The sequence below is a fragment of the Sparus aurata genome, chromosome 9 (genome assembly GCF_900880675.1).
Source record: "Sparus aurata chromosome 9, fSpaAur1.1, whole genome shotgun sequence".
Taxonomy (NCBI): Eukaryota; Metazoa; Chordata; class Actinopteri; order Spariformes; family Sparidae; genus Sparus; species Sparus aurata.
Genome location: NC_044195.1, coordinates 22,704,933 through 22,730,975, shown reverse-complemented (window position 1 = coordinate 22,730,975; position 26,043 = coordinate 22,704,933). Strand labels below are relative to the sequence as shown.

The 26,043-nt window shown below is 44.4% G+C and overlaps 1 protein-coding gene across 3 annotated transcripts in view; it reads right to left on the bottom strand.

Annotated features, from left to right (window-relative positions):
• erbb4b (erb-b2 receptor tyrosine kinase 4b) overlaps positions 1 to 25,316 on the bottom strand; it is a 362,141-nt gene extending 336,825 nt beyond the window's left edge. For all 3 annotated transcript variants that reach the window (XM_030428316.1, XM_030428318.1, XM_030428317.1), the window contains exon 1: positions 24,889 to 25,316. In XM_030428316.1, the coding sequence (XP_030284176.1) occupies positions 24,889 to 24,967 (79 nt within the window). In that variant the 5' untranslated portion in view covers positions 24,968 to 25,316. The remainder of the gene's footprint in view (positions 1 to 24,888) is intronic.
• Between the last annotated feature and the right edge of the window lie 727 nt (positions 25,317 to 26,043).

The window sequence follows — 26,043 nt, the reverse complement described above, 5'->3', positions numbered from 1 at the left end:
TTTTATAGATAACTGCCATGTTCGACGAGCGCCGCACAGAAACACTATTTATTCAGTGTAATGAGCAGATATTAAAGAGAAAATGAGGAACCGTGAAAACAGAGGGACACAGGAGAGAAGAATGACAGAGAAATAATAATGATAAAGGTAGAATAAAGAGGAAAAATGCGGCATTAAGCACATGAAAGGGGGAGGTTTTCTTTTCCTTTTTCTTTTTTAAGAAATGTCATTAGCAACTTTCTCTCTGTCCTGAAAGTGCCACACACTCATCAGACTGCGCAATGTCTAAAGCTATGGAACAATTCTACTTGCACCGTGTGAAGCAATCTGACAACATTCACATGGGACATTCACTCGATCCTGAGATGTGCTCTTGTATGAAAAGTGAGGCGTGAAGGGCAACATTTCAGGAATGTCACAATCAATCGGCCAAAAGAAACCAAACATTTTAAACCTTCAACCTCCCACTACAAACTGCATTTCTACAAAGAATATATTTGATTTTTCTCTGAACGTTCAGCCGCAAAAAGCACCGTCAAGAGGTGCACATACTTGAGGTTGCAGCAGGATGGAGTTGTAGTATTATCTGGACAGTTTTGACATGAGGACACTCAGACCGCTGACCTGACCGGTGAAGGCCAGACTCATTTCTAACCCTGAACCTGCAGCAAATAGGATGTAAACTAACTCCTCACAGTGTACCGTGGCAGATAATTTAATATTTCATAATGATAATAAATTACATAAATAGATTTTAATGGTGCATAATGTTGTAAAATGTTTGTCCTTATTGTAAGTTACTGCAAAATACCACTATTAAGTCCCATAACGCACACAGCTACCGCCCACCCTGGTCTCGCCCTCCGCACCCTCTCCACGGCCTGTCTCTCACCTTTTGCTTTTCTTTGGTTGGTTTGTGAGCAGGATTACTCAAAAAGTACCGATTGGATTTTCACGAAACTTGGATGGAGGACGGGTCTCGGCCCAGAATAGACCCCATTAACCTTTGGTGCAGATCTGGATAAAGGGACGCGTCCAGGAATCTCTCTGCACTTTCTTTAACACTGCAAGATAAGAGGCTTTTTTCGTAAATTTTCTGAGGGAATGGATGTTGGTTCTAAATTCAGAGTGATACAGGGCCATCGGGTTTGATATTAGATAAGGCTGGATTGACTTTAAAGGGCCTCGGTGGAGGTTTCTGCTCAACTTAGTTCCAGTCCAATTTTTATGCCACGTTGCTCTTGTAGTAAATATATTATGAGAATCAGTGAATTTAATTGCATAAATAATAAACCACATGAAGACATGATTAATTAATTGGTTAACACTGAAATTATGTATATGCCAATAAGATTAAAGGGCCAGTTTGTTTAATCCAATCTTTGCTCAAAATTGCACTACTATATTTACAATTTAGGGACACAGTTGTCATGGTCCCATCATTTCAATTTCATTTTATGTGTTTTCTTGGTTTTTGTGATGTCTTTTTGATCTGTTGCCCTCCTGTGTTCTTGCGCTCCTCACCAGCCTGATTTTCACTCTACGACTGTCTAATTAGCCCAGCCCTGTTTCCTGTGTTCCTCCCCAGATCGGCCTATCACCTCCTTCCCTCTTCCTAATGTTTTTTTTCCCACTCGTTCCCCTCACCTGCATTTTCTCCGCCTCACTGCACCTGCACCCCGTCCCCACATTGGTATAGTTTCTATTAAAGTCCGCGCTTCAGTTGAGTCTTTGTTGAGTCATTTGTTTGAGTTTCCATGATCCTGCTGTTGTGTTTGCTTGTTCCTTGTGTGCCATGATCCTGATCAAAACTTTGCATTCCCTGCATGCCGCCTCGTGCATGACGACCTACTCTGCTTCACTGGGACGAAAGCAATCAATGAATCAAACAAACGTGTGCAATTTATGTGATTCCTTATGTTTTCTTAAGATCCCCTTAACACATGTATTTGCGCATTCGGAATTGAACTGAAATTGTTTTGGGGCGAAAATTCACGGCTTCAGGTTTCCACATCACACTTGTGTATGCTGAATATTGGACAGAGATTGGCTTCCAAACTATTTGTGATGTCACAAATCTATTATTCTATTGTTCCCAGATGTTAAGTGTGTGTCATATCTGGATTACATACACATTTGTATGTCATTTCGTACTTGCTTTCATTCAAGGAAAGCCGCAGATGAAGTGACCTGTATAGGTGAAGCAAACACATAAAAATTCCCCACATAAAATAGAAGGAGAGAATATCAAAAGAAATAAATGTATGAAACTTCCTGAGAGGTATAATTTAAATGGCCCTCCGAACTTTGTCACCAGACCGAAGTTTAGTTCCTTCAGAGCAGATATTTGACAGTTGTACAAGAGGAAGATGAATGAGATTCATCTGACTACACGTCTCCTCAGCCCTCAGTGAGCGTCCCCTCCCGTTATCTTTTCTCCCTCCTTCCTATAGTTTTTTACTCCCTCAGTCCCGCCGCATCCCTCTCTCACGGCGAACAGTATCACCTGTGTGGAGGACGCTGGTGGTGGCATTTGAGGAAACAGCTGCTTACCCTCCACTTTCCTCACCCCGCGCCCATTACAGTGATTATCAGTACTGTCAGTCAGAGCAGCCACCGCACCCCCCCCCCACTCCAATCCCACAGTCCCACCCTTCTGTGGCCTGCAGGGCTTTGCTGATAGATGGATCTGGTGCTCCCCAGAGATGGAGGGAGACGGAGGGAGATGGTGGCAGGAAGAGGAAGCTTTTCAACACCTCAACAGGAAAGGAGAGCAGGGAGGGTGCCGGAGAGAGGCATGTTACTGCCGCTCTCCGCTGGCGTTCTTCTAGGGAATACATGTGATATGGATGAAGGCCATCGAGCGCAGAGGATAATGTGGTCGCCTGTGTTGTCAGAGAGCGTCTGCTGAGGTAAACAGCTGAAAGACATCATATAGTGAGCAACTAGCCAGAAACTCTAAATAGAAACAGAAACTAGCAAATCATTTCACATGTGCTCATCTCAGAATGCTTATTTTTTTCCGTTTTGGTTTTTAGATCAAGCCTTTTCTTGTTAACTTCTGCACATGGTCAATCGTGCATTATTACAGACTTAACATTGTAATAGCGAAGAGAGAGAGAGCGAAGACTAAAGTCAGTGACCACAGTTCAAGACCGAGTTTCAACTTTTGTAGGCGAGACATCACCGGATATCTTTAAGGAGACCTGTGGACACTTTCCAGCCATGTATGTCGCAGTACTGTTCAGGACTTCTCCAGTCGAGTCAGTGGCGACCAAAACAGGTATTTAAAGCCAAACCGCCACATGTTCCTAACACAAACCAAGTGGTTTTGTGCCCAAACCTGACCAGAGCACATGCACAGCGTCGTAACAACGTAAAATTGACAGCTAGCCGAAGAAAAGGTAAGTTGCAGCATTAAGAAACATTATGCTTCAACAGAACTCTGGATTGCAGGAGCGTTCGCTGCCAACAGCTATTCTGGCAAATGGGGTTGAAATAAAAGCCCTTGTTTAAAGGAAAACTCTGAAATATGTGCATTGGAAACGAGTGAAACGATCTCAGCAGAAGTCTCCGCAGAGATCTTGTTTCAACATTTTTCAAAAGTGAGAGCGTTGGATGGTGAAAACAACCAAAACCATGCCAAGATGTGTGTAATGCGACTTTCGAAGAAACACTTTGAAAGGAGAAAAAAAACGACGATCCCAGTAGAACATATATGTTCATGCTATGCAGAGCAATCCCTTACATCATTGTTTGCATGACCCTTTAGGTTTAAAACATACCTAAACCCCACAAAGAGGAAATAAAATGTCCCCTTTTCAAAGCACACGCTGCGGTGCATCATTAATGTCGATGGACTGAGGACTCAGAACCAGTGACTGATGCTGCTGAAATAAAGGGCCATCCCCAAAAAACCTTTGATCTTTTGTTCTGCTTATGCCATTAGTGTGGAGAGCCACACGGGGTGGCTCGCCGCCAGGACTTTGTTAGATCTAGCTAACGAGGAAGGCTCAGGTAGTCCTAATAGAATCTTTCCTGCTCTTATCTGTATTGACTTCAAACAGTGCGGAATGAATGGAAAACACTCTGAGTCTGACTTTGAGGGTGAGGTTGAGGAATACTTATGGGTTTGTGGGGTTTTTTCTACAGGCTGGGCTGCCGCGCTCCTACTACACTGCGGCAGATCAAAGTTAATTCCCCTCTTAATTAAGCTGAAATTGGATGAGAGCAGGCAGGGACTAGCTTTTGTTTTCCTTTGTGCCGGCAAACTGTACGAGCCGTACATCTGAACGCATGTGTGCATGCCTGCGTGTGCGCAAAGAGGGAGTGAGTTCTTGTATCTGGACCGGTAACCACAGGTGCTAGTGCGACCATACCTACTTGTGTGTGTGTGTGTGTGTGTGTGTGTGTGTTAGAGGCTGGCTGTACCCTCACTCTCCTGACGGCCAATCTGCCTGCATGCGGCCCAGCGTATGCGCGGCAGTGCTCCGTAATGAGACTCCTTCTGCCACGCTCTTTTTCATGGCCATGTCCATGTGTTGTGATGCTAATGAGCCCTCGCCACCAAAAACATCCCCCTCCCCCCGCCACCCTTAATTGTCCTCTTTGATCTACCACTAATTCTGCTAATTAGGAGCCCAACTTTCAAAGTTAAACGTTTTGCTTGCACCTCCAAGAGCGCCATTTGCGTGCATGTGTGTGTCTGTGTGTGCACAAGGGACACCAAAATAAAATGGCATGAAGAGAAGGGAAATTGTCATCTTTTTTCTTGTTTTTTCCCCCCCCCATCTGTCCCTCTGTGAACTGCAGGGCCGGGTTATGCGAGGTGAGCATCGTCGCAGGGCATGCAAAGCGGACGCAATCACCTGCCATGCGGAGCTCATTACGTTAGCTTACATTATCAGCAAACACAGAACAACGCGTCTGCAAACGTGCAGTGTATCATGCTCGGAACAGAAGTCTTCCCCGGGCACAGATGCCTCAAGTTGCGTCGGTCTGCACAAACACATCTGCACACGCACAAACAGATTAAATGCACTGTATGAGCAAGTTCGGCTCAGAGCAAACATCCACTGACATAATCAGGGGGGCACATCCGGCTGAGCATATTCTTTCGCCCACCGATGTGTTGGCTCTGCCGCCTCACACAGCTGCACAGTTATTCAATGAGCTCTGCAAAACCATCCAAAATGAGCACAATTACACCACGAGAACTCGGATAAAGGCGTTTTAGCGTTAGTTATAAAGTTCGAAGGATTACTCCATCACTCTTACCCTATGAGAATCCCAGGAAAACTAACTTGCTTCTTAAATGTTTTCTTGTGTTTCCCTTCCTCTGCAAGTGGGCGTGGATTTTTTTATTTATTTTTTTTTGCATCCCTTAAAGATTCAGGAAGCGTCCCTGCCGGATTTCACGCTAATTTTAAAATAATTTTGATCAAAGAGGCCTGGGAGGTGTGCTGTGTAGAAATCTTTGGCAAAACCACAAACAGCTCTGCTATTTATCTGGTCAAGCTGCTTTCACGGTAATTTTTTTTTTTTAAAAAAGCCCTTCGGCTGATCTCACACAGTTAACAGAGATATCAGCCACCCTTAGGATACTTCTTTGTGAACTCACCGACCACAAGCGCACATATCCGCTGACGGCACACATGAGCACTCGGAGAAAAAAAAAAAGTAACACACATACAGTAGATCAAAGTTGCCTACATGCGAAAAAAAAAACTGCCCTCTGTGGCCTGTGCCATTTCTGGCCGACAGTGTCGTCCCTCCTCCATATGTATCAGGGAAGAGACGGAGCTGAGCACAATCAGTGGGCATGTCACTGCGGCAGCCTGCCCCAAAAAACAACCCACACATCTTTATCTCGCTGACGAGAGTCGACACACCCGGAAAGAGGGCAGTTGGATATCGTCCAAAGCCATCTTCAACATGTTTTTCATGAGCTTGTGTCTCGGAATGCGAGCCGCGTTTCGAAATCGTGCTGCGTTTGTGTGACAAACTTCATTTAGATGGAGACTTAATTGAGGGAAACTTCAGTGACACCTCAGCTACATTTAGCCCGGTGCCAGACGAAATGGTTTGCGCTTAATTAAAAGGGAGCGAATTCCTGAAGAAGTGGCCCTAACCTGCGTTCAGAGTCACAAAGGGACTCAGCTTTTATTGGTTTCTGCAAGTAATCAATATTAATCACTGGCAAGAAAAAAGAAAAGAAAGAAAGAAAAACAAGAAACAAGCTCAGAGGCCGCACTCCACTTCAGACGGTCCATGGTCACTTCTCATTCCTATCAAACTGAATTGTGATTAGCTAAAGGCTCCAGATAAAGCAAGATGAGCAATTAATAGTGTTGTCAGCCCAATGAGAGAATCCCTGGCCGCACTTCGTCGGCACATCGATTGCGAGTTTCACTACAGAATGCAGACATCCTTTCTCTGAAACAACAGGCATCAATCTGCTCGGAAACAAAACAAATACACGAAACAGACTGTGCTGACTTTGCAGAGGTTGCGTTCTTTCGGCGTCCAGAGTGTTGCTTTCAACAACACACGACTTGAAAGAAAAAAAAGAAAAAGAAAAAGAAAATCACAAATAAACCCCTCTGAGAGCCTGACGCAACACTCCGAGGCTCAGAGGAAAGAGGCAGGAGGAGAAGAGGGAGAAAAAAAAAAAAACGTGGATGGGGAGTGTTGGAGGGAGTCGATATCTTTTCAGATTTTGAGAATGCTAAGAGAGGAGAGGGGGAAGAAGGCAGCGGCCTGACACAGCACAGCCAGGGGATCCCATGCCAATCGGAGCATGGCCTTTTAGCCGAGCGCTCTGTCAGAGATGCCAGTTTGACGGACGACGCCGGCCCAAGTGACATTTCTCCGGGGTAGGAAAGAGGGGGGGACAAAAAGTGCGAGACATCACAGGTTGTTAAAGAGAAGGAGGCTAAAACAGCACGGAAAAAGCATCCATAAGCATAAAGGGGACAAGGGCAAGATGGTTGTCTTTATGTCAATTTCGTGTTATTTCCCCAGGTGTGAAGTGTACTCAAAAGTCCTATTCTTGTAAAAGCAGTGCATTTCTTTACCGAGCATCTCCTGGAGCAGCAGATTTGTGCACTGGAATGCTCGGAAAATGCTCCCAAATTCGTTATTTTAACATTTTTTTTTTTTTACATCAGATCCGAGAGCATGAAATTTAAACTACGTGAATAAGAAGTTCACAACTAAAGTGCTGAGAAGGATGGATTTAAAATAGTGAATAGTAGAGAAGGTCTACAGTCAAACCGAGGTTAATTATAATCCACATATTACATATGAATGTGTCTAATTCCGTTGTGAAAATTGAATGTTTTCCAGGTGGAAATTTGAAATTTGTCCCTTGCAAAAATTCATGTGAAAAAGGAACATTTTATGGGTGACACCTCACTTAAGATTACAAATAAAATTGCTAAAGGAATAATTGGTTTACACTAAACTGAAATGAGCTTCATCCCCTGCTATCCAAGCCTTTTTTTATTTTTATTTTTTTTTTCTGTTTTCTGGCAATGTGGCTGAATTCGCTTCATCTTACCTGTGAGGTTGTTAAACAAACAAGAGATGAGATCAGAGGTGAGGTGAGGGGATGGAAAAGCTTGTTTATTGGCTCGCAGCTCATTAGCATCGCGCCCATTAGCGTCCTGCCAGCTCCGCTGCCCCTCACCGTCACTCAATCCTCTGAGACGGACTGGCTGTCAGTGCGGAGAGGCGGCCAACATGCCCCGCAGAACAAACACACCCACGGCCAATTTTCTGCTCAGTCTTTATTTATCCATTTGCCGTCCGTCTGTGTTTCAAGTAGAAAGGACAGGTAAACAGATGGACTGGAGGACTGTAGCAAGACAAACTATGCTAACGGATAAATTGCAAACATTTGGATTGGAAGGTCCTTTACATGAAGGCTGTTTTTTTTATAATTTGGCAGACTGACTTACCTTTTTTTGTTACAGAAAACTAGATTTCAAATTCAGTGTTCTGAATCTATAGCCTTTTTGAACACACTGTATGCTGCAGCAATAAAGACACTTTATTGCGGCACCTTTGTTTTTTTGCGCTGAACCAAACAACTGCAGCATAATGGCGCCAAAGTGTATGATTTTGGATTGCAAGCCGGCGGAAGAAAAAGTCATGACGTGAAACACAATAGTGTTAGTGTCTAATGTGAAGAATGACCAGCCCTTTCTCACGCGTCAGATACAGCCTGGTCAATGGATCCCGTAGGTACACCTCTAGTATTATCTTATGGAGTGCACCTGGCAAAGCCAAGAGTCAAAAGTGATTCAGTTTTAAGTTATGTTACATAAGTAAGTTAACATACCTAAATTACGTATGTTACTAAGTGAAACATAATATGTGAACATCACTTACGGTACTGTAACTTACGAGACTGAATATATAGTAATAGTTATAGTTATTTCAACCCAAAGTATGATCTTCTCCTAAACCCTAACCGAGTAGATTCTGTGCCTGAACCTAACCAAATCTCTGATAACGAACGTATCTCCACCGTTGGATGAAGGTAGATCAACAATGCTGTTTTTGTACCTTTAATACAAGCAGAGGAACAGGGCAACAGTCCCACCTTGAAACACTTGTCAACTTGCAAGTAGCTCAATACAAACATTTTAATGAAACACCCCCCCCTCAAGAAAAAAAAAACACATATCACTGATATGTGATAACTGTGGTTATAGACTGCAAAAACAGTCATTACCATGTTGTCAGACTTTGCAGCTGATGCAGTAAGAAGGAGAGGGCAGCTGAGGTGGAGCCGAATGGATGCAATGTAACAGAAGATGAGGCGGCTGTGGCTCAGGGGTAGAGCCAGCGCCTTGTTATCGGAAAGTACGATGGTTCGATTCCCCCAGCCTGCATGTCAAAGTATGCATGGCAGCTACCACCATCAGTATATGAATGTATATATGAATTACTGTAAGTTGCTTTGGACCGAAGTGCCTGCTAAATGCCCTAAAATGTAAATATATCCACTATATTTTTGGATTTTCAGAGGCTCTGTATTCAGCTTTTCACTTGTATTCATTAGATCCTTTGAATAGAACCACATGCATGCCAACTATTTTCACCATGCTTCTTCTTCTTCTTCTGGGTTTTCTTCCAACTCCCAGTTTCTTTGCTATTCTTTTTGTCTTTATGTGTGCATTATTTACTACTCGTTGTGGATGATGGCCTACCACAGGATCGACCCTGCCTTCAAGCATTGTCCCCATCTTCCTCCTCCATTGTCGGACCCAGCTTTGAACCTGCGTCTCCCTCTGTCTCGTCCTTGATTTGTCAGGTTGCTTGTTCCCGTTACAGTAAGTCAGTTAGGAAAATGCTGGCGGCAGATGGTGGGTAGGAAGAGGAGGAGAAATGACAATATATATCCGACGGGCCATCCCCTCCTGGCAGCAGATATCTGACATCTCGGGCCAAATCACGTGGGTGTGCACATACACAGAAACATATATACAGTAGATGGGGTGTGATCATAGCTCACCAAGTTGTGTTTTTTTTTTTTTTTTGTGAATCTTTCGAAGCTCATGTGCATATAACCCCTAAACAATGTAAATGTTACTGTGGTCAGTGGCATTAAGGTATAAAAGGCAACCTACGCACACGATCCTTCTCTTTTTCAGTGTTAACAGCAGTGTTGCGATTTTCCACAGCAGAAGGAGATGGCAGGGGAATAAAGGTAAGAAACAGGCACTGGCATGGAAGAGTGAAGATCTGGGCCCTGGTTGGCTACAGCCTCCTGTTTTCATCCAAGAGGATTTTTTTCAAAGGGCGGACAGTCTACCTTACACCAGATGGCTGCAAGGAACCAGCAGACCAATTTGTATTACAAATTTGCTGAATAAGGAGAGGTATGTGCTGCATCAAGCCAAGTCTGAGGACGACCATAGACCATTCTGGAGTTTTGAGAGGTTGAGGGGAAAATGTTATATTATGGGGCACATATTAACCATAGTTACGTATGAGAATGAGCTTGTTATTAGCCATTATAAAGCAATTTGTAATACCTTATTCATAACGATTAGGCTACTAACTGATTTTTCCCCCAATAACCTCCTAATTGCCTCTTACTTAGTAAGTAAGGAAGTTGGTTTACCACAAGTAGCCTTCCTCCTTAAGCACTTCATAAATATGGTCTTATTAAAAAAACTGCAATTCTTAATAGTGACCATCAAACCCTAAATTAACTCTTTCCAACCCACATCCTAAAGTGAGGGCTCACTCATATGTAATTCACTCAGTTTGACACACATTAACTCACACAGGTTCTACCAATTAATTAGTTATGAGCAAGACCTCACTTAAATATAGAGGAACATAAAGTGAGTGAGAATGATTTGAAGTTTTGTGTTATGTTTGATACGTATAGACCATTTATAAAGAGTTATTAAGGGACAATGACTGTTATTGTGGCATCACCACCGTATAAAGCCCATGCTGACCAACAATTAATAATATTAAGATTGTAATTCATGTGTAATGACTTCCTTGATTGCTATCAATAAGCAGTAAGTAGTCAAACACTTCACAGTCTAGTAGCTGAAGAATAAGCCATTAATAAATGATTTGACTTATGAGGAGCTAATGTACTTAAACACAAAAAGCAACTGGCTAATGGTAAATTACCAAGTATTACCAAAATATGTTTTATGGCTGTTGAAACTAGCTGAACTGTTGTAGTATGTTACAGTAGTGGAAAATTTCTCAGAACGTTTACTAAAGTAAAAATAGCAATTCTGCTTTGTAAAAATGCTCATTTACTACTTGAACGGGTGTACATGCTTTAATGCTCAAAAAACACATCAGCTTCCTCATACTGTCCAGTGCTGCAGCTCTGTGTTCCCCCTCTGTCTGAATTGCTCTTTAAGGCCTGCCTCCCGAATATCTAGTCTGCTCTGATTGGCCAGCTCCCACATGCCTGACCCCGCACAACTAACAGCACCTCCTGTATGTGGTGGGGTATAGCGTTCATACATTTATGATACATTTATACCCTAGAGGGCACTTTTGCTTCTTCTGCTTCCGCTTTCTCAAATACTGGGGCACCAGGGGGGCAATTGCCCCTCTTACCACGCCTTTGAGTCCACCAGTGGTTGGACTATTACTCATAATTGAACATGTAGGCAGCATTTTAATGTTACAGCTGGTGGAGGTGGAACACATGGTTTAATCTATGGCACAGTATCTCATTTTATTAAATCAATCACATGTTTTTTGTCAGTAAAATCGTATTCTGTAAAGTAACTTGTAACTGCAGATAGCAGATACATTTGGAGGGATAAAAAAGCACAACATTTTGCTCTGAAATGGAGTATATGTCTTAAATTGCATCAAATTAGACTCCCCAAAAGTGAAAGTATCTCAAAAATGTAATTAAATACGACCAAGTAGCTGCAATAAATGAGGAGACCAGAAGTTAAGCCTTATACCTAAAAAAGTTCTGTAGATGATGCTTTAAAAACTTCTCTGCTTAACACACATTTATGCACAACCTGCCTCACTCCAGCTTCATCATGTCTTGATTATCTGGCTGGTGTATGAATAGCAGTGGATGTGTGTGTGTGTGGGTCTTGGTTGGCATAAGGCAGGAAGTCAGGCTAGCCTGTCGGGCCCCTGAGGGCCCTCCACGTTTGAGTCTCCATTAGGCTGATGAGCTTTGGCAGCTGAAGTTGCTGGAGTTAGTGTTGAGCTTCAAACCTCCTCGTGGCTAGGCCTAATTAAACCTAGACCTCAGCCCTAATTTAAAGATAATTAGCTGTAGGGGTTAGCTACCGTCACCAAAAGCTGCAATGAGTGTTGTGTAATATGTGTAGTAATGCGTGTTAAATAGTAGTTTTTTTCAGCGGCAGGCCAGCTGAATAAAAAACACGAACCATATGCAATTTAGAGGATGTTTTTTACCCAAAGCGGTTTGCAGTATCATGGGTGCGCACAAGTTTTTCACACTGGAGAGCCCCAGTGGAAAGTGAATCTCTAACTAAGTGAGAAAGAAAATATATTTGCCTCCAGACTAAATGGTTGGATCATTATGCCATTGTGGAGACAAAAGTAATTACAAAAAAACGCTCTCTTAAATCTGGTGCCATCCAAACATATAGAGATACAGTGGTCACCACTGGATAAACTGCCCGACCCCAGGGACCGACCATATGTTTTCCCATTAAGCTATACTGACAGTTTGACATTTCCCAGGGTGGAGGGTTCTGATTCAGGTATGTTTTATTCATCCTATTGACTTCACATTGCTGCCAAGCCAGACAGAGAGCAAAAAGCCCCAAGTCTGGTAGGCGGCGGTGAGAGGGAGAGCAGATGATACCTGTTGTTGTTGTGTTTACTACTCAGATAGCCAGACACAGCTCTGAGACAGCTGGGAGACACATACACAATATACTCATCACCATGCAGACGGTGAGATTGGGAGATATTGCCAGTGCTGAGAGGATGAAACTGCCTATTTACTGGGAGGACCAAGACGGGCAGGTATACTGTGCAGAGGCGGGATTGCATCCCTCGAGGAGTTTTATACTTTGCGCCATCAGGCCTTAAGAAACCCGAGAGTACATCCACACTAAGCCGGCTAAATTTGAAAAGGCAGCCTCTTCTCTCAATTTTGGCTTTCTGTCTAGACACTGAGAATCTTCTCACTTGAAAATGTAGGTGGTCCAAAATGGTCTCCGTTGTGCAGAAAGCTGAAAAAAAAAAAAGGCCAGCATTTTCGTTTTAGTGCTGGAATGGAACATTTGGAAAATTATATTTGGAAGCCTTCCAGCACACCTGGCCCACTGCTGAGTGAAAGTGGGTACACTTGCCATTTACAAAGTTACAAACTATTTGAGGCAGCATCCCCAAATTCTGACACTGAAAAGATGAGCTGAGGCATTTTCAGACACTGTGCATCAATCTGACATATTGCACCTTTAACAGGTTATTAGCAGTTGTGAGTACTTTGCTAAAGTAAACGTCCCAACGCCAAACTGGATGTTCACTGTGGTATATATATATTTTTTCATCCTTCCTACATTTCCATTATTTAGGCATTTTAGAGTGCAAATAAAGACAACAATACAAAAAAACAAACAGCAGAATAATGTTTTGCATTACAATGCATGCATACAAATAGCAGCATGGCGATCATTCGGAAAAGGCACCTTTAAAATACATCAGCTGTCATTTGATCATCAATCAAGAGGGGAAAGTGCCGATCCCTGCACAGACAATGTTCATGAGACAAGTGCCTCCCTCATCTCCAGGCGCGTCACGTGGGGTTAGGAGCCGGGAGCCACGGCGGGAGCCTCCTCCAGGACAAAGCACTTGGAGCGGGGAGACACTGCGGGCCTTGTTCCCCTTCGCCTGGCTCCGTGTCAAGTGGGTGTTTGCTTACTGGGAGGACCAGGACCCCCCTGGAGGGGAGCACAGCAGCACACAGCCGCCACTCGATTCGACTTGGGAGACGCGCGTAGACTGGACGTATTGCAGGTACATTTATGATCACACGTCGGCATAAAGGGAAAGAAAGTGTTTCGTATGTTACTGTTTCAGAAAGGGGAGGCAGTGGTTGAGGATGAGTAGCAGATTTATATACTTGCATCATTAGGCCATTAGCTGTTCTATCTCAGTGTTTTGCCAATTTGACTCGCCTTTAGGAGTTTAAACCCATTTGAAATCCCAATCATATGCAATATGCACTGATGTCTTACTACAAACAGTGAGCGGTGTCAATGAGCTCTAATGCCATCGGGAAAAAAAATTTTGCACTCAGCAAGAAAATCTATTATTGAAACTCATTTTGTTTAGTGTGCATTCATCCAGCTACAATCATATGATTTCACGGCATCCTACCCAGAGTGGAAAAGCCTTGTGATGCAATGAAAAACTGGGAACAGGTGAGCAGTTTGAGGAAAAGCTTACTCACCCTGGAAACCCTGGCAAGGCATGATGGTCAACAGTGTTGAGTGCATCCTCTTTCCTCTCTTTGTCTTTTACTTTCCCTGTCTTTCTCTCCCCAGCATGTGGCTAAATCTCGCCAGTGTCCTTGCTAACGCCCCTGGGTGAACCGGGCCATGTCAAACCTGGATCCATCAATCACTCAGCGCCAGCCGTGGGGGGAGACAGAGAGAGGGGGTGGAGAGGCGGAAATGGAGGGATGAGCGCGGGGAAGAAGGGAGGGTCCGTTAGGGTGAAGTATAGCCACCAGTCCTCCCTCGCTCACCTTATTCTTCCCTCCTTCCCCCCGTCTCCAACTCTTGCAGAGTTAGCTGTCAGGTCATGAGAGGGAACTCTCATCTGATTCTAATCAAGGGGCTCACTGACCTAAACGCCATGTTTTGATGAGAGGAGGACAAGGAGAAAAGGAGATGAGAAGGTGGATAAAAATCAGGGGAAGGACAGGAGAAAAAGAGAAGGGTGATGAGAGAAGAAAGGAGGACAAGGAGGAAGAAGGTAGATAAGCCACGGGAACAGAAGGAAAAAGAGCGAGGTGAGAAGAAGCTACGGGTGAGCCTGTCAGCAGTGTGTGTGTGTGTGTGTGTGTGTGTGTGTGTCCTGTGCAGAATGAAGTGTCTCTGTCAGAGCCCCAGCTCCCCCTCTGGGCCGCTGCTGATTAATTGTCCGTCCAGCTCCTGTGATAGCGACCACTTTAACCAAGACTCCCGAGACTCTCACCCACTGTCCAATCCCCGCCGAAAATCACCTCTCCTCCCGTGTTCCCATCCGCTCGCCTGCCCTTCTCCGGCTAAAATTAGGAGAATCTCTCACCTGCGTCCCCCCACGCCGTCACCATCTTTTTTTTTTTTTCCTGTTTTACTCTGGCTGCTACAAATAATCTAACATCAGCACCCCGTTCACCTTGCCATCAGGGGATAATGTCTCTCTGTGGGAGAGAGGTTTTGGAACAAAGGCGGTGGAGGGGGGGCTGAAAACAGCATGATATGCAGTGTAGCCCCACCCACCACCACCACCATCACCACCGCCACCACCTCCCTGTGTGTTTACATGTGCACTCGTGGGCTGGCTGAGATAAAGCACCCCTGTCTCAGGTAAACATCCTAGCACAGCAGGGCAAAACGGCAGGGTTGACTTTGGACCTGGGTTGCACTTAGTCAGCTCCTCTCACATTTGATATATACACCCGCATCTCGCTCACCCATTACATCACACACACACACACACACACACACACACACACACACACACAGTGTAAAACTTGCTGTTGTAGTTCTCTAATACTGTAAGTGTGAAGTTGACACAACGAAAAATATACAAATATCAAAGAAAATCCATTCTCATCAGCTGGAGTATGGATGATGTTCCAGGTAAGGCTCAAAATAACCAAATGTGCATTGAAAATCTGCCTCTTCTACACTGTGAACTGTCATACTCAGCATTGTCTCCCCCCCCCCCCCCCCCCCCCCCAGCTGCAGAACTATAGCATCCATCCGGACGGCTATATAGCCAGCCGCCCAAAAGCAGCCAAGGTCAATTGCCTTTCCTGCTCCTCTCATCCTGTGCTTTATGTACCTTCACATCCAGGGAAAGAGAGCTGCGCTATTTCTGCTCTGCTGCAAGGTGACTGCTGCTTCACACCAGTGACAGCCACGCTAATACAGACTCAAAAGAGGGGCCCGGCGTTTCCGCTTACGCCAAAGGAAAACCTATGAAAATCTATTTGCTTAAAAGTGAATGTACAATTTGACTTTCATAACCTTAAAATGGAGAGATTGTCATATATGTCTGGTGTGATGGAAAGCCTTAAACCCTGAGCAAGCAAACCACACCATTAGATCCATTGTTCAGCTGTAGATGAATGTACCCCTGACTGGCATTAAAGCAGTATAAAAAGCTGTAATGTGGCCTTTGAAAAAGCTGCTGATCAATACTAACGACTCAATGATTATTCCAGCGAGCACTGAGATTCCTGTTTATTTTGTGGCCTTGTACTCGTTGTTTTGGAACAAAATCAATATTCCAACAATAAAAAAAACAACAACAACACTCCCAAGCAGGTTTGGTGATATCAGCTGATCTTTTAGTCATGAGTTAGAGCACTATAACTTTGCAAACAAAATGCTCATTTCACCCAAATCTTCATCACAGGTTTGGTTTGAATCTGTGTTACTGAGCGAGATAAGCCATCCAGGTGTGGCTGATTAAACAGCATGATAATCACACAGGTGTGCCTCGGGCTCGTCACAGTAAAAGCCCACTCTATAATGTGCATTGTCATCTTGAATGAACACATTTATAATGTTCTGAACTGTGACGTTCACATGAGACAGTCATTCCTGTAGTTATGCACTACAGGGTGGTAGGTCAGTGAAAACAGATTCCATTTGTATCAATGGTGACAGACAGGAGATCCAAACTGAACGCTACTTCAGCTTTTTTTATTTTCATCTCGTTTCTTTACTGCAGCCTCTGATTCTGCTAATTTGCATATACATAGTTTATACTGCCATGTGGTGGTAACATATGTTAAAAAGTAGCATAAAACCTTTTGCAGCTGCAGAGGAAGCTGCATGTCAGCTGATGAAATTGCCTCAAGTGATGTCACACATTGGCTTAGTTGGACTGTTTTGAAGAGCAGCAGTCACTGTTGGAATCATAATGTAGAGTTTGGTCAAGCAGAACCAGAAATGTCACACCATCATTCCACGCATTCTTCTTCCTCCTTAAAACCTGGCGCCTACATTACCCACAATGCAATTTGGCATAATAAATATGCATAAGTACTCTCCAGGAGCTGTAAACGCACTCTAATATGTAAAATTTGTGAATTTACCCTTTAAGGTATTCAGCGGTGAGATTAGAGTCAATGTCTATTAATCCTGATGGTTTCACAGTAAGATTCTCGGCTGCATAACCTTTAATTCTCTGTGCCCTTTCCTATACCAAACTGCTAACATCATCCAACAGGATTACTATTATTATGTTTTGTGTAAGTGATAGCACGTTTGGCGCAGCCATTTTTCATCCTCGCATAGATAAACCATCGCCCAGTCAAGTCTCAGTATCTCCCGCTCTCTTCCCTCTTCTCCCCTCTCCCTCGCTCCCAGATGTCTCCTTACAGCTGCCATGACTGACTGCAAACTCATTTATTACAGGTCACAAACGCCAAGTGCTTCATTTAAAAGGACGCCGCCCTCCCTCTCCTCCAACACAAGTGAAAAATCGACCTGCAAGAATAGCATACAGGGCACACCGCTCCATTAGCGGCGAGCGGAGGGCCAGCGGGGCCCGAAAGATTTGAGCAGAGGGGGCAGAACGGAAAGACAAGAGGGGCATCTTTCATTCAGCTGGAGCTATTCAGAAGGAAGGTAAATAAATGCTGAAATATAGGCAATTTTGCTACAGTTGTAACACAGTTTCATACTGTTATACTTTGTTAATATTTGGCGGACCCTGCCACCTTTAAGCTTTGAACAGTGTTCTGGATTTCCCTTGGCAAACAGCTTGTTTATTCGGTTATGGGGAAAAAAAAACAACATTTCTGAGTTTGTATAATTACCTAATTTATATTGTAAATATTACAAAATCTGAGTTTGACTTTATTCTCCGAAACGACATAGTGCCCCTTTAAAAAAAAGTTTAATTTTAGCTAAATAAACAGCTGCTGTAAACCTGAACCACATCCCGAGCCGGTTTTTGGTATTTTATTCAGGCGCACAAATCACCAAACCCAAGATTTTGCGTGAAGTGTGTGTTCCGCCGGCCATATCCGATATCACTCAAAGCCCGTCTGTAATTACATTGTAAATGCAGATTAGCTATGAATATTTTATAAGGGGATTACTAAAAGAGGAAAGAGACAGAAAGGGAGAGAGCGGAGGGAGAAGAAAAAAAATCAGCCCCTCAACACACACCCACACGCAGGACGGCATGAAAAGCTCGTTTGAAGGTGGAGCTAGTCTTTCATGCCCAACTTGTCAGCCTATTATCATCCTTTCATATGTTCGCCACCATTATTAACTTTGAGCGGGAATAGAAAAATAACACACAAAAAAAGTGCGGAGAAAAAAAAAGAAAACACATCACTCCAATGTGTCAGGCTGTCGCTTCAGAGAGAGGGAGGAAGAGGAAAAAAAAAGAGAAAAAGACAGACCAACTCTTATCATCGGACTCTCGTTCTGAAACGTGGCGGTAATGAGTGTGCCTTAACAAAGATTAGCCATAATTTCCATTGTCATTTTAATGCTCCCACATTATGTGGAGGCTTTACAAAGCCACAGATGAAGGCAGAGGGTGGGTGGAGGGAGAGGAACAGGCAGACAGTGGGAGAGAGAGAGAGAGAGAGAGAGAAAGAGAGAGTCTCTGGAGCTCGGTTAGTCTGTCAGTCACCCTCTATCCCTCCAACCATCCAGCCATACAAACAAACACTGACAGACAGTCACCACACACACACACACATACGTGCCGTTTATGCGCATGTTTCCGAGACCCCTTTTGTCACCACATTTTGAAACCCTCAAATGTGGCTGTCAAAAGGGGTCGGTGCCTGACAGCCTCCCTGCAAGCCCTCCAGGAGGACGCGGAGGGACAGACAGGCTTATTGTGAGAGGGGGTAGCAGCGACAACAAAGGGGATCAGAAGTCTCGCAAAAGTGACAGACATACATGACGCGTTCCGACTCCCCAACACATCTGCATTGTTTAGCGAACACAGGCGCGAGGTTTTCCGAGGGGGCCTGGATGTCGCAGATTTTGCCTCGTACTTCAGGGTGACAGCAGCGTGAGTCAGGGTGAGTCTCCGGAGTGTGTGAGGCGCCACTGGCACCAGTCCACACAGAACCAATATGTGGCACTTTCCATATCTCCATCCTGCAAATAACAAAAGAAAACTTTGCCTGTTTAAGGTATGACGTGTACAAATCCCTATGTGTTTGATGTTGCAAAAACACAAAACAACTGTTCATTCAAGAGATTTAACAGCACTGCGAGTGTGAATTTTTCGTTGATGGACGGGTGAAAGTTTCCTAGCTTTGCGAACACACAAATGCACACACTGCGACAACAGCCCCTTATGCGCCGCCTGTTTAAGGCTGAAATGTTGCGCCGTTGCTAAAGATGTGACAGGAGGGCAATGTTTCTGCTTTTAAGCTTGGCAAGCAAAGTTAGCAACAGTTCCAAAAAGGTCTGGGTGAAAAGGGTGAGGAGGGGACGGCACGCTCGCTGTTACACGTGATGCTGTGTACCTCGCGCTGGGGCACCATTATGACAACGTTGCTCGAGCTAGTCTAAAAAAAAAAGCGAAACTGGTGAACGACGAGCCCTTTGCTGCATCAGTATTGTGGAATCTCTGTGTAAAAAAAAAAAAAAAAGGCTCAAGATGAAGACCATTGGAGGATTAGCTGAAAAGAGTTGCGGATTAAAACACGATGCATGGAAATTAATTACGTGACTGTGTGCACCATCTGACTCAACTGTTTCAATGTTTTTTCCTACATTAAGTTGGGTGAACTCAAATCAGAATATGGTTTTGGTTAATGTTTCCCTCGCTTTCTGGCTTAGCCGATAGTGATCTGTTTTTACCCTTTACATAAAAAGAGCAGACTTTTCTTCTTTGTACCTGGCAAGTTATTCCCCCCGACAGAAGGTTTGAACCTCGCAGCAATGGCGCTACAGAGAGAATAAGTCGAGGCAGGGATTTTATTTTTGACTGACAGTTGTCTGTACTGTGCATGACACAGCAACATTTGGCCTCTTTTCTTGGAGTGTTGTTTTGTGTCGATCCCATCTCAACACACTCAGAAAAAAAAGTCTAAATGGCAGCAGAAGCCCGGAGAATCTTCATTATTTTTCATGCTCCACGCTCTTGTTTGTGGCTCTAAACGCACATTTGCCATCCTAATTAAAAAGGATTGATTTCCCCGCTGCTGAAACTTAGTCCCCAATCTGTCTAAACTGTGGTATACTGTCAAAGATATCAAGCAGGACCTCGCTCGCGTTGTTGCTGCTGAGTGTCTGTTGCGCTACCTTGCTAATGAAGGACTTTGGTTGCCGTGTAATATCAGTGTTTCTATTTGCGCGCCTCTCCCTCGCGCGCACCGCCTTCCCTCTTTCATTCTCTCGCAGTCAGACACATGAACACTCAGAAGCGCGCTCAATTTACAGAGGCCTACAAAGGACACCATAAAAGCCGGGGGAAGCGCATCACATTTTTGAACAAGCCTTATCCAATCTGCTGTAATCGAATCGCTTGTTAATCGTGCTTCAAACACACAAATTTGCATTTTCGATACACACGCGATAAACAACTGGGAAAAAAAAACAGACACGGGTGACGCCCCGATTCCAATTATGACATCCTTCACAAAAAGGGACATTTAATAGCCGAGCTGACAATGACGCATGGCAAAACACAAGCACGTGTGCGGTGCATTTATTACCGCGGGAGAAAAATGAGGGTGTGACGCTTGTAAAGGTCACATAGGATATGATCCAATCATTTCTGCCAGGCTGCGGACCGTTCTGACTGGTTATGAGCCCATCAACAAGTCAAAAGTGGGAGACAACGTCGTGTCGTCAGAGAGAGATAACACTGTCAGAGAAAAACCGTGATCTAATACAGTCCGGGTGACTCTGATACAAATATAAAACAAGTCCCTGAGGGAGTGATTAAAGAGGATCACAGGAACATCACAGCAGATAAAAAAATAAAAAATAAAAAAAACACCATTAGGAACAATAAGGTCACAGAGACACTATCGAGTGGGCCTGACTGCGCACACACTTTTTGGTCTCTGTAGGAATATTAGAGTGATTTTTCATTAGGGATTCTCAGGCCACTGTTTGGGTGCTACACATGTATTATTGATGCCAAGGGTTCAAAAGCAGTTTGTTTGTTGAGAGATTTATAGGAAACTTAATGGTTTCCAATGTACTCTTGCAGTGAAAACTACAGTCTAGATTACACAAACAGAAGGGTTTTTTATTCCGTATCTGGCTGCAGGGCTGAGATCCCCAGGAGAGGAAAACACAATAAAAATGGTGGTTTTCTTTTCTGCAGCAAACGTCTGGTGGCTATTTTTTCTTTTTCTTTTTTTCTGTCAGTAACATAGAGCAAGGTATGGATGATAGGAACACCACTGGTATGCCTTTGAGTTTTATCATTGAAAGGAAAGGTCGACAAAGCCTCATCCGGAAAAGGCCGAAGACTGATAATCTACATTTTCTAATCACACACACACACACACACACACACACACACACCAAATAATTCACCTTTTGTGCCTCATCCGGTCATTGATGAGCTTTAAAAAACACATTTACAAGAGCAAGACAGGAGGATTCGGCGTTAAATCACATTAGTTTGACAGATTTTTTTCCATACGGTGGATCGATGGCGTTAGGTCGCTCCTCATCTCTCACCCCAGACAGAGACAGAGGAGATGAAAGCACAGAGGTTCACATTCCTTTTTCCAACAAATGGAAGCGGATCACCACCTAATCAAAGACTGCCATTCTTCTCATAAAAAAAGCCTGGTGGCAGCGGAGGGTCAAAGCTCCTTTATCAAGCGACAACGGGCAAAGATATGACTGTAAGAGGGCTTTGTGATGGAGCGGAGCTGTGTGGGCCCGCTTAATGTAACACCATTCTTTCCCTATGCTTCAGAATGGGTTGAAGGGGAAAAAAAAAGGAAAATACACACAACGGAGAACAGTGTACACGAAGTGTCGGGTCTGCAGCGTGGTGAGAGTGAACAAAAAAGAGGAAAAAAGAGAAAGAACTCTCCTTTTTTTTTCTCCGAGCTGAATCTCTCTCTGTTCCTCGCTCGATTCCCCTTGTAAACATTTTGATATACTCTGAACTCGCATATCAGCCACACACTGGAGCTGCACTGTCAACCTCGGTCCAGTAAACTGTGGGTGCCACTATAAAATCAAGGGTGCCGTAGAGGGTAGGAGGAGGCAGTCCATCCATCTTTCGAGCGGAACTCTTCCAAAACCATACACAACTCAAATTTTACATTAAATCAAAGAAAGGGGAAACCTGCTGCGAGCTGTACAACAGTGTCATTTTACGGATGCAGTTTATCCACAAGCCGCCGTTCCACCCCACATGTAATCACCCAGAGTTGCATTCAGAACAGATGACTTGACTGCACTCCTGCGCACAGGAACAAAAAATGTGAATATTCATAACCGCGAGACAGAGTTTTGGAGCGCGGCCATATGGTTCAGGATCGGCAGATGTATGCATTCCCCCACCTCTGTCCTCTATCCTCCAGCTCCTGCGTAAAGCTGCAGTCAAATGAGGAGCAGAGTGCAGCGTGGGGAACCTTGCTCGCATCTTTTCAGACACGTGCCCTCTGGCATGTGGAAAATTAACTCCGGTTGAGGTGATTTCTGTTGCGTTGGACTTGAGGATTACACGGTGGGCTGGGAAAGATACAGAATGCGTGAGCTCCTCTGCGGTAAACATAAACTCAGTGGTGGTCTGGGGAAGGGTTCTGATTCTCATAGCTGCTTGGATTCATGACAACCACAAGGAGAAAGGGATACATGACATCAATCCACACTGTGAAGGAGTGTTGGGTTTTTGGGTGACTCACTGAGGGAGATGCGATTGTGCCAGCGTGCTCCTGAGCGTGCGTGCGCCGCTGTACGTCACGCCTCGCGCAAACCTCAGGCTACAGCGCACAGACCAACAGGTGTGACACAAACATGATGCTCATGCACACTCATATCCACCACCTCCCCTCTCACGGACAGAACTTAATTTGTGTTCCTTCAACGTCCCACATACAGATTTTTTTTCACAAGATTTGGGGATTGAAATGCATCGAGTAAGCAGTTGAAACACAGGTGCGAGAGGCATAGTCCTAAAAAGTGTCTTAAAAAGTGTTTTGATTGCAAAAAAAAAAGATGTTATTTCATTTCCTGTCACACACACAAGCTCCAAAACATCATTCTCGACAAATAGATAGCTCCATCGAAGGTTGGCTGCTAAAGTAAGTGAAAACATGTTTTTATTTTCTTGAAGACATGCCATTTCCTTCAAACTAAGGGGGGCCTCCAATTTCCTGTAACAGGTGAAACAGCTCAGCAAACACTACATGCTCGTTTTTTTTGTTTTTTTTTTTGGAACAATTCATTTGACTGCGTTATCATCGATGGGGCGATTTAATCAAATCAATTTAGCCCCAAATCACAATCGCCTTGCCTCCGTCAACATCCACCACCTCCTGCTCCCTTTAAGGCTCCACTGGAGGAGGATCTACCTAACCACAGGATACATGGGTTACAGCGGTGGGCCTGTGTGCGAAAAAAAAAAAAACTGTGCGCACTCACTGCTGATGAGTTTGGGACACGTTGCGAAACAAACAAGCTCCGCCAAAACAAATAAATACATCGAAAAATGTCTTATTCTTTTATTACATTACTTAATTCTTGTGAGATTTTTAAGCAGCGAGACCGACGAGATAGAGCTCTCGAAAGAAAAAAAAAGATGCTTCAACAATTCGTGCTCTTAATTTATAATTCGCGTGATTTTTCGGTGTTCGGTCTCGTCTCTTTACATAGGTGGTCGAATAGTTTCACATACGCGAGGCTTGCACTGACCATCACTCACAGCAGAGGGAGGAAACTAGAGACACTAAGCGATGTTGTGTGAATCGTCTTCCTCTGGTCTCATTTCATCTGCGTGCATGAAGGTGATAAAGTATGGTGATGATGATGAGGAGGAGGAGGAGGAGGAGGAGGTGGTTGAGGAGGTTTTGTCAATTCGGCGGATATTTACAAGCCCCTCTAATAACTCCATCTCAGACACACACACGCACACACACATACACACACACACACTCTCTCACGCTCACTCGCGCACCGACACGTCCCTCCTGTGCGTAAAGAGCGCCGCTGCACTGTGTGAGCGGTACTGCCGCCGCCGACAGTGTGAAAGTGCTGCGCGCTGCAAGCGACTGTCAAACTGTGGTCCACCACAGAGTCCCTGAGGGAGACTTACTATGAAATGAGGAATAATGTAATTTCACGGTAATCCGCTTTGCTGTGTTTTTTTTTTTTTTTTTTTTTTAAACCCTGTTACGGGATGCATATGGATCAATGTTTGCCCTATTATTCAGGTGAAAAGAGTTGTGCAGATGATGAGTATTGAGACACAACGACAGTCTCCGCTTTGCGACTTCAAATCGGTGCCCTTGGAGCGACGAATGTGAAGCGCAGAAGTAAATACAACCCGCTGTCCCTGCAAAACATTATTTCCAATAACTGAAAAAAAACGACGCAGGGGTCACAGCTGATCACCCTCGCTGTCGGTGTTTAGAATTAAACTAGTCTGGAGGGAGAGAGAACAATTTCAAGAAGGGAACTTCTGAAAACAGAGTCGTGCATCAGACAGCCTGTCTATCCACAGGAGGGAAGACATGAGCACAGTAGCCTGTTGTAGCGCGAGGCTGTCACTCCTCTGTGTTTGTCCACACTGTGTCCAAAGGACACGTGTGATGGACATGAAACACTCTCCCTCCAGATTTTCAACAGTGCCGCTCTGTGCACAGAGAAGACAGAGACGGTCTGATAAATAGAGAAATACCTCCTGGCACAACCTGCCAAACAACACCTGCGTGTCAATATCACAGCACCCAGCCTCTCCTCAGGTGTTATTTCCTCCAATACCAGGACGCTGGCATGAAAGTGTAATGCCAGCATTCATAAGTCGAGCCTGAATACATTTGTTTCATGCATAAAAGAAACAAACAAACAACAAAAAAACAATACTGTGGGGAGAAAAGTACGCAGCCTGGATGGATAGTTGTGCCACTGCGCCCAGTGCGCGCCGAGCGGCTCCGCGGACACACAAGAGCTGCGCACCGGGAGAAGCGGACGGACGGCGTTCACTCACCTGATTGTGAAGAGCTCGACCCGAACAAGAGGCAAGCGAGGAGAAAGCCGAAGCAACACGGGGCAGTCGTTGGTTTCATGTTTGTGCTTGGCAAGTATCTCCTTTAAAATTCACATGTCCAGCAGCGTATCCTTCCTTGAAACAGCCAGAAAGGATGGATCGTCTGAAGCCTCCTCAGCCTGTGACTTTGGGGACTTTGGTCGCTTTTTTCTTTGTGACTTAAGTTTACAGTTTGTCCGACGGTCCTCCGTCTCGTCCCCTCAGCGTCTGCGGGTCTTATTTGCGACCGGCGTGAGCGCTGAAAAGAGTCGAATATTAGTTTCCAACGCGCGCACTGCAAAGCTTGTCTAAACAGTAAAAAGCAGTACTCATGCCATTACTCCCCGACTTGGATACACTATGCAGCTGTAGACTCGTATTCTTCTGACACACCTCCGAGCCTCTGAACTCCTCCTACTGACTCTGTGATTGGCACAGGTGCCCGACGATCACCCCCGGAGCCCGCCAGCCACGACTCCGCGCGAGCTGCCATTGGTCGGCGCAAGGTGCCAAAAAAAAGAAAAAAAAAAAAAAAGATGCCATGAATTTCGTGCGTCGGCTCCGTTGCACCTGTCACACCGAACACAGTAAAGACGAATGCCGCGAGGAGGATTTATAGGTGTAATGAGTGAAATAGAGCTGAATATCACTTATATGTGGCTGTGCCATCATGTGCTTTTGAAGGTCTTATCCAGAATTGATAAAATATAGTCTCATATTTCCGTGTTGTCGATTTAACGCTGAGCTGAACTGTCAGCCCCGTGCTCTGGGAGTGTGGTGTGAGTGATGTCTGGTAGTAGAATAGATTTCATTATGTTTTTATCAGGTTTGTAGTGAATTAAATTGTCATCTCGCCACTGATCAAGTGACTCTAAATATTTATTACTCCTATCTGAAGTTGCATTTTTACAAGACTGCGACACAACGTGCCCGGGCAGTGAATAGGAAGGCATTTTGACAGCAAAATTATAACCCAGGACCGCTTTTTTCACGCTGCATCTTAAGCAAAGATTTTCATTTTTCTCTCAGCTATCAAAGTACATTACAGCGGAAGGCAATATCTCTCCATATCCAGGGTAATCATTTCCCGGGGGTGGCTCTGTGTAAATGACACAA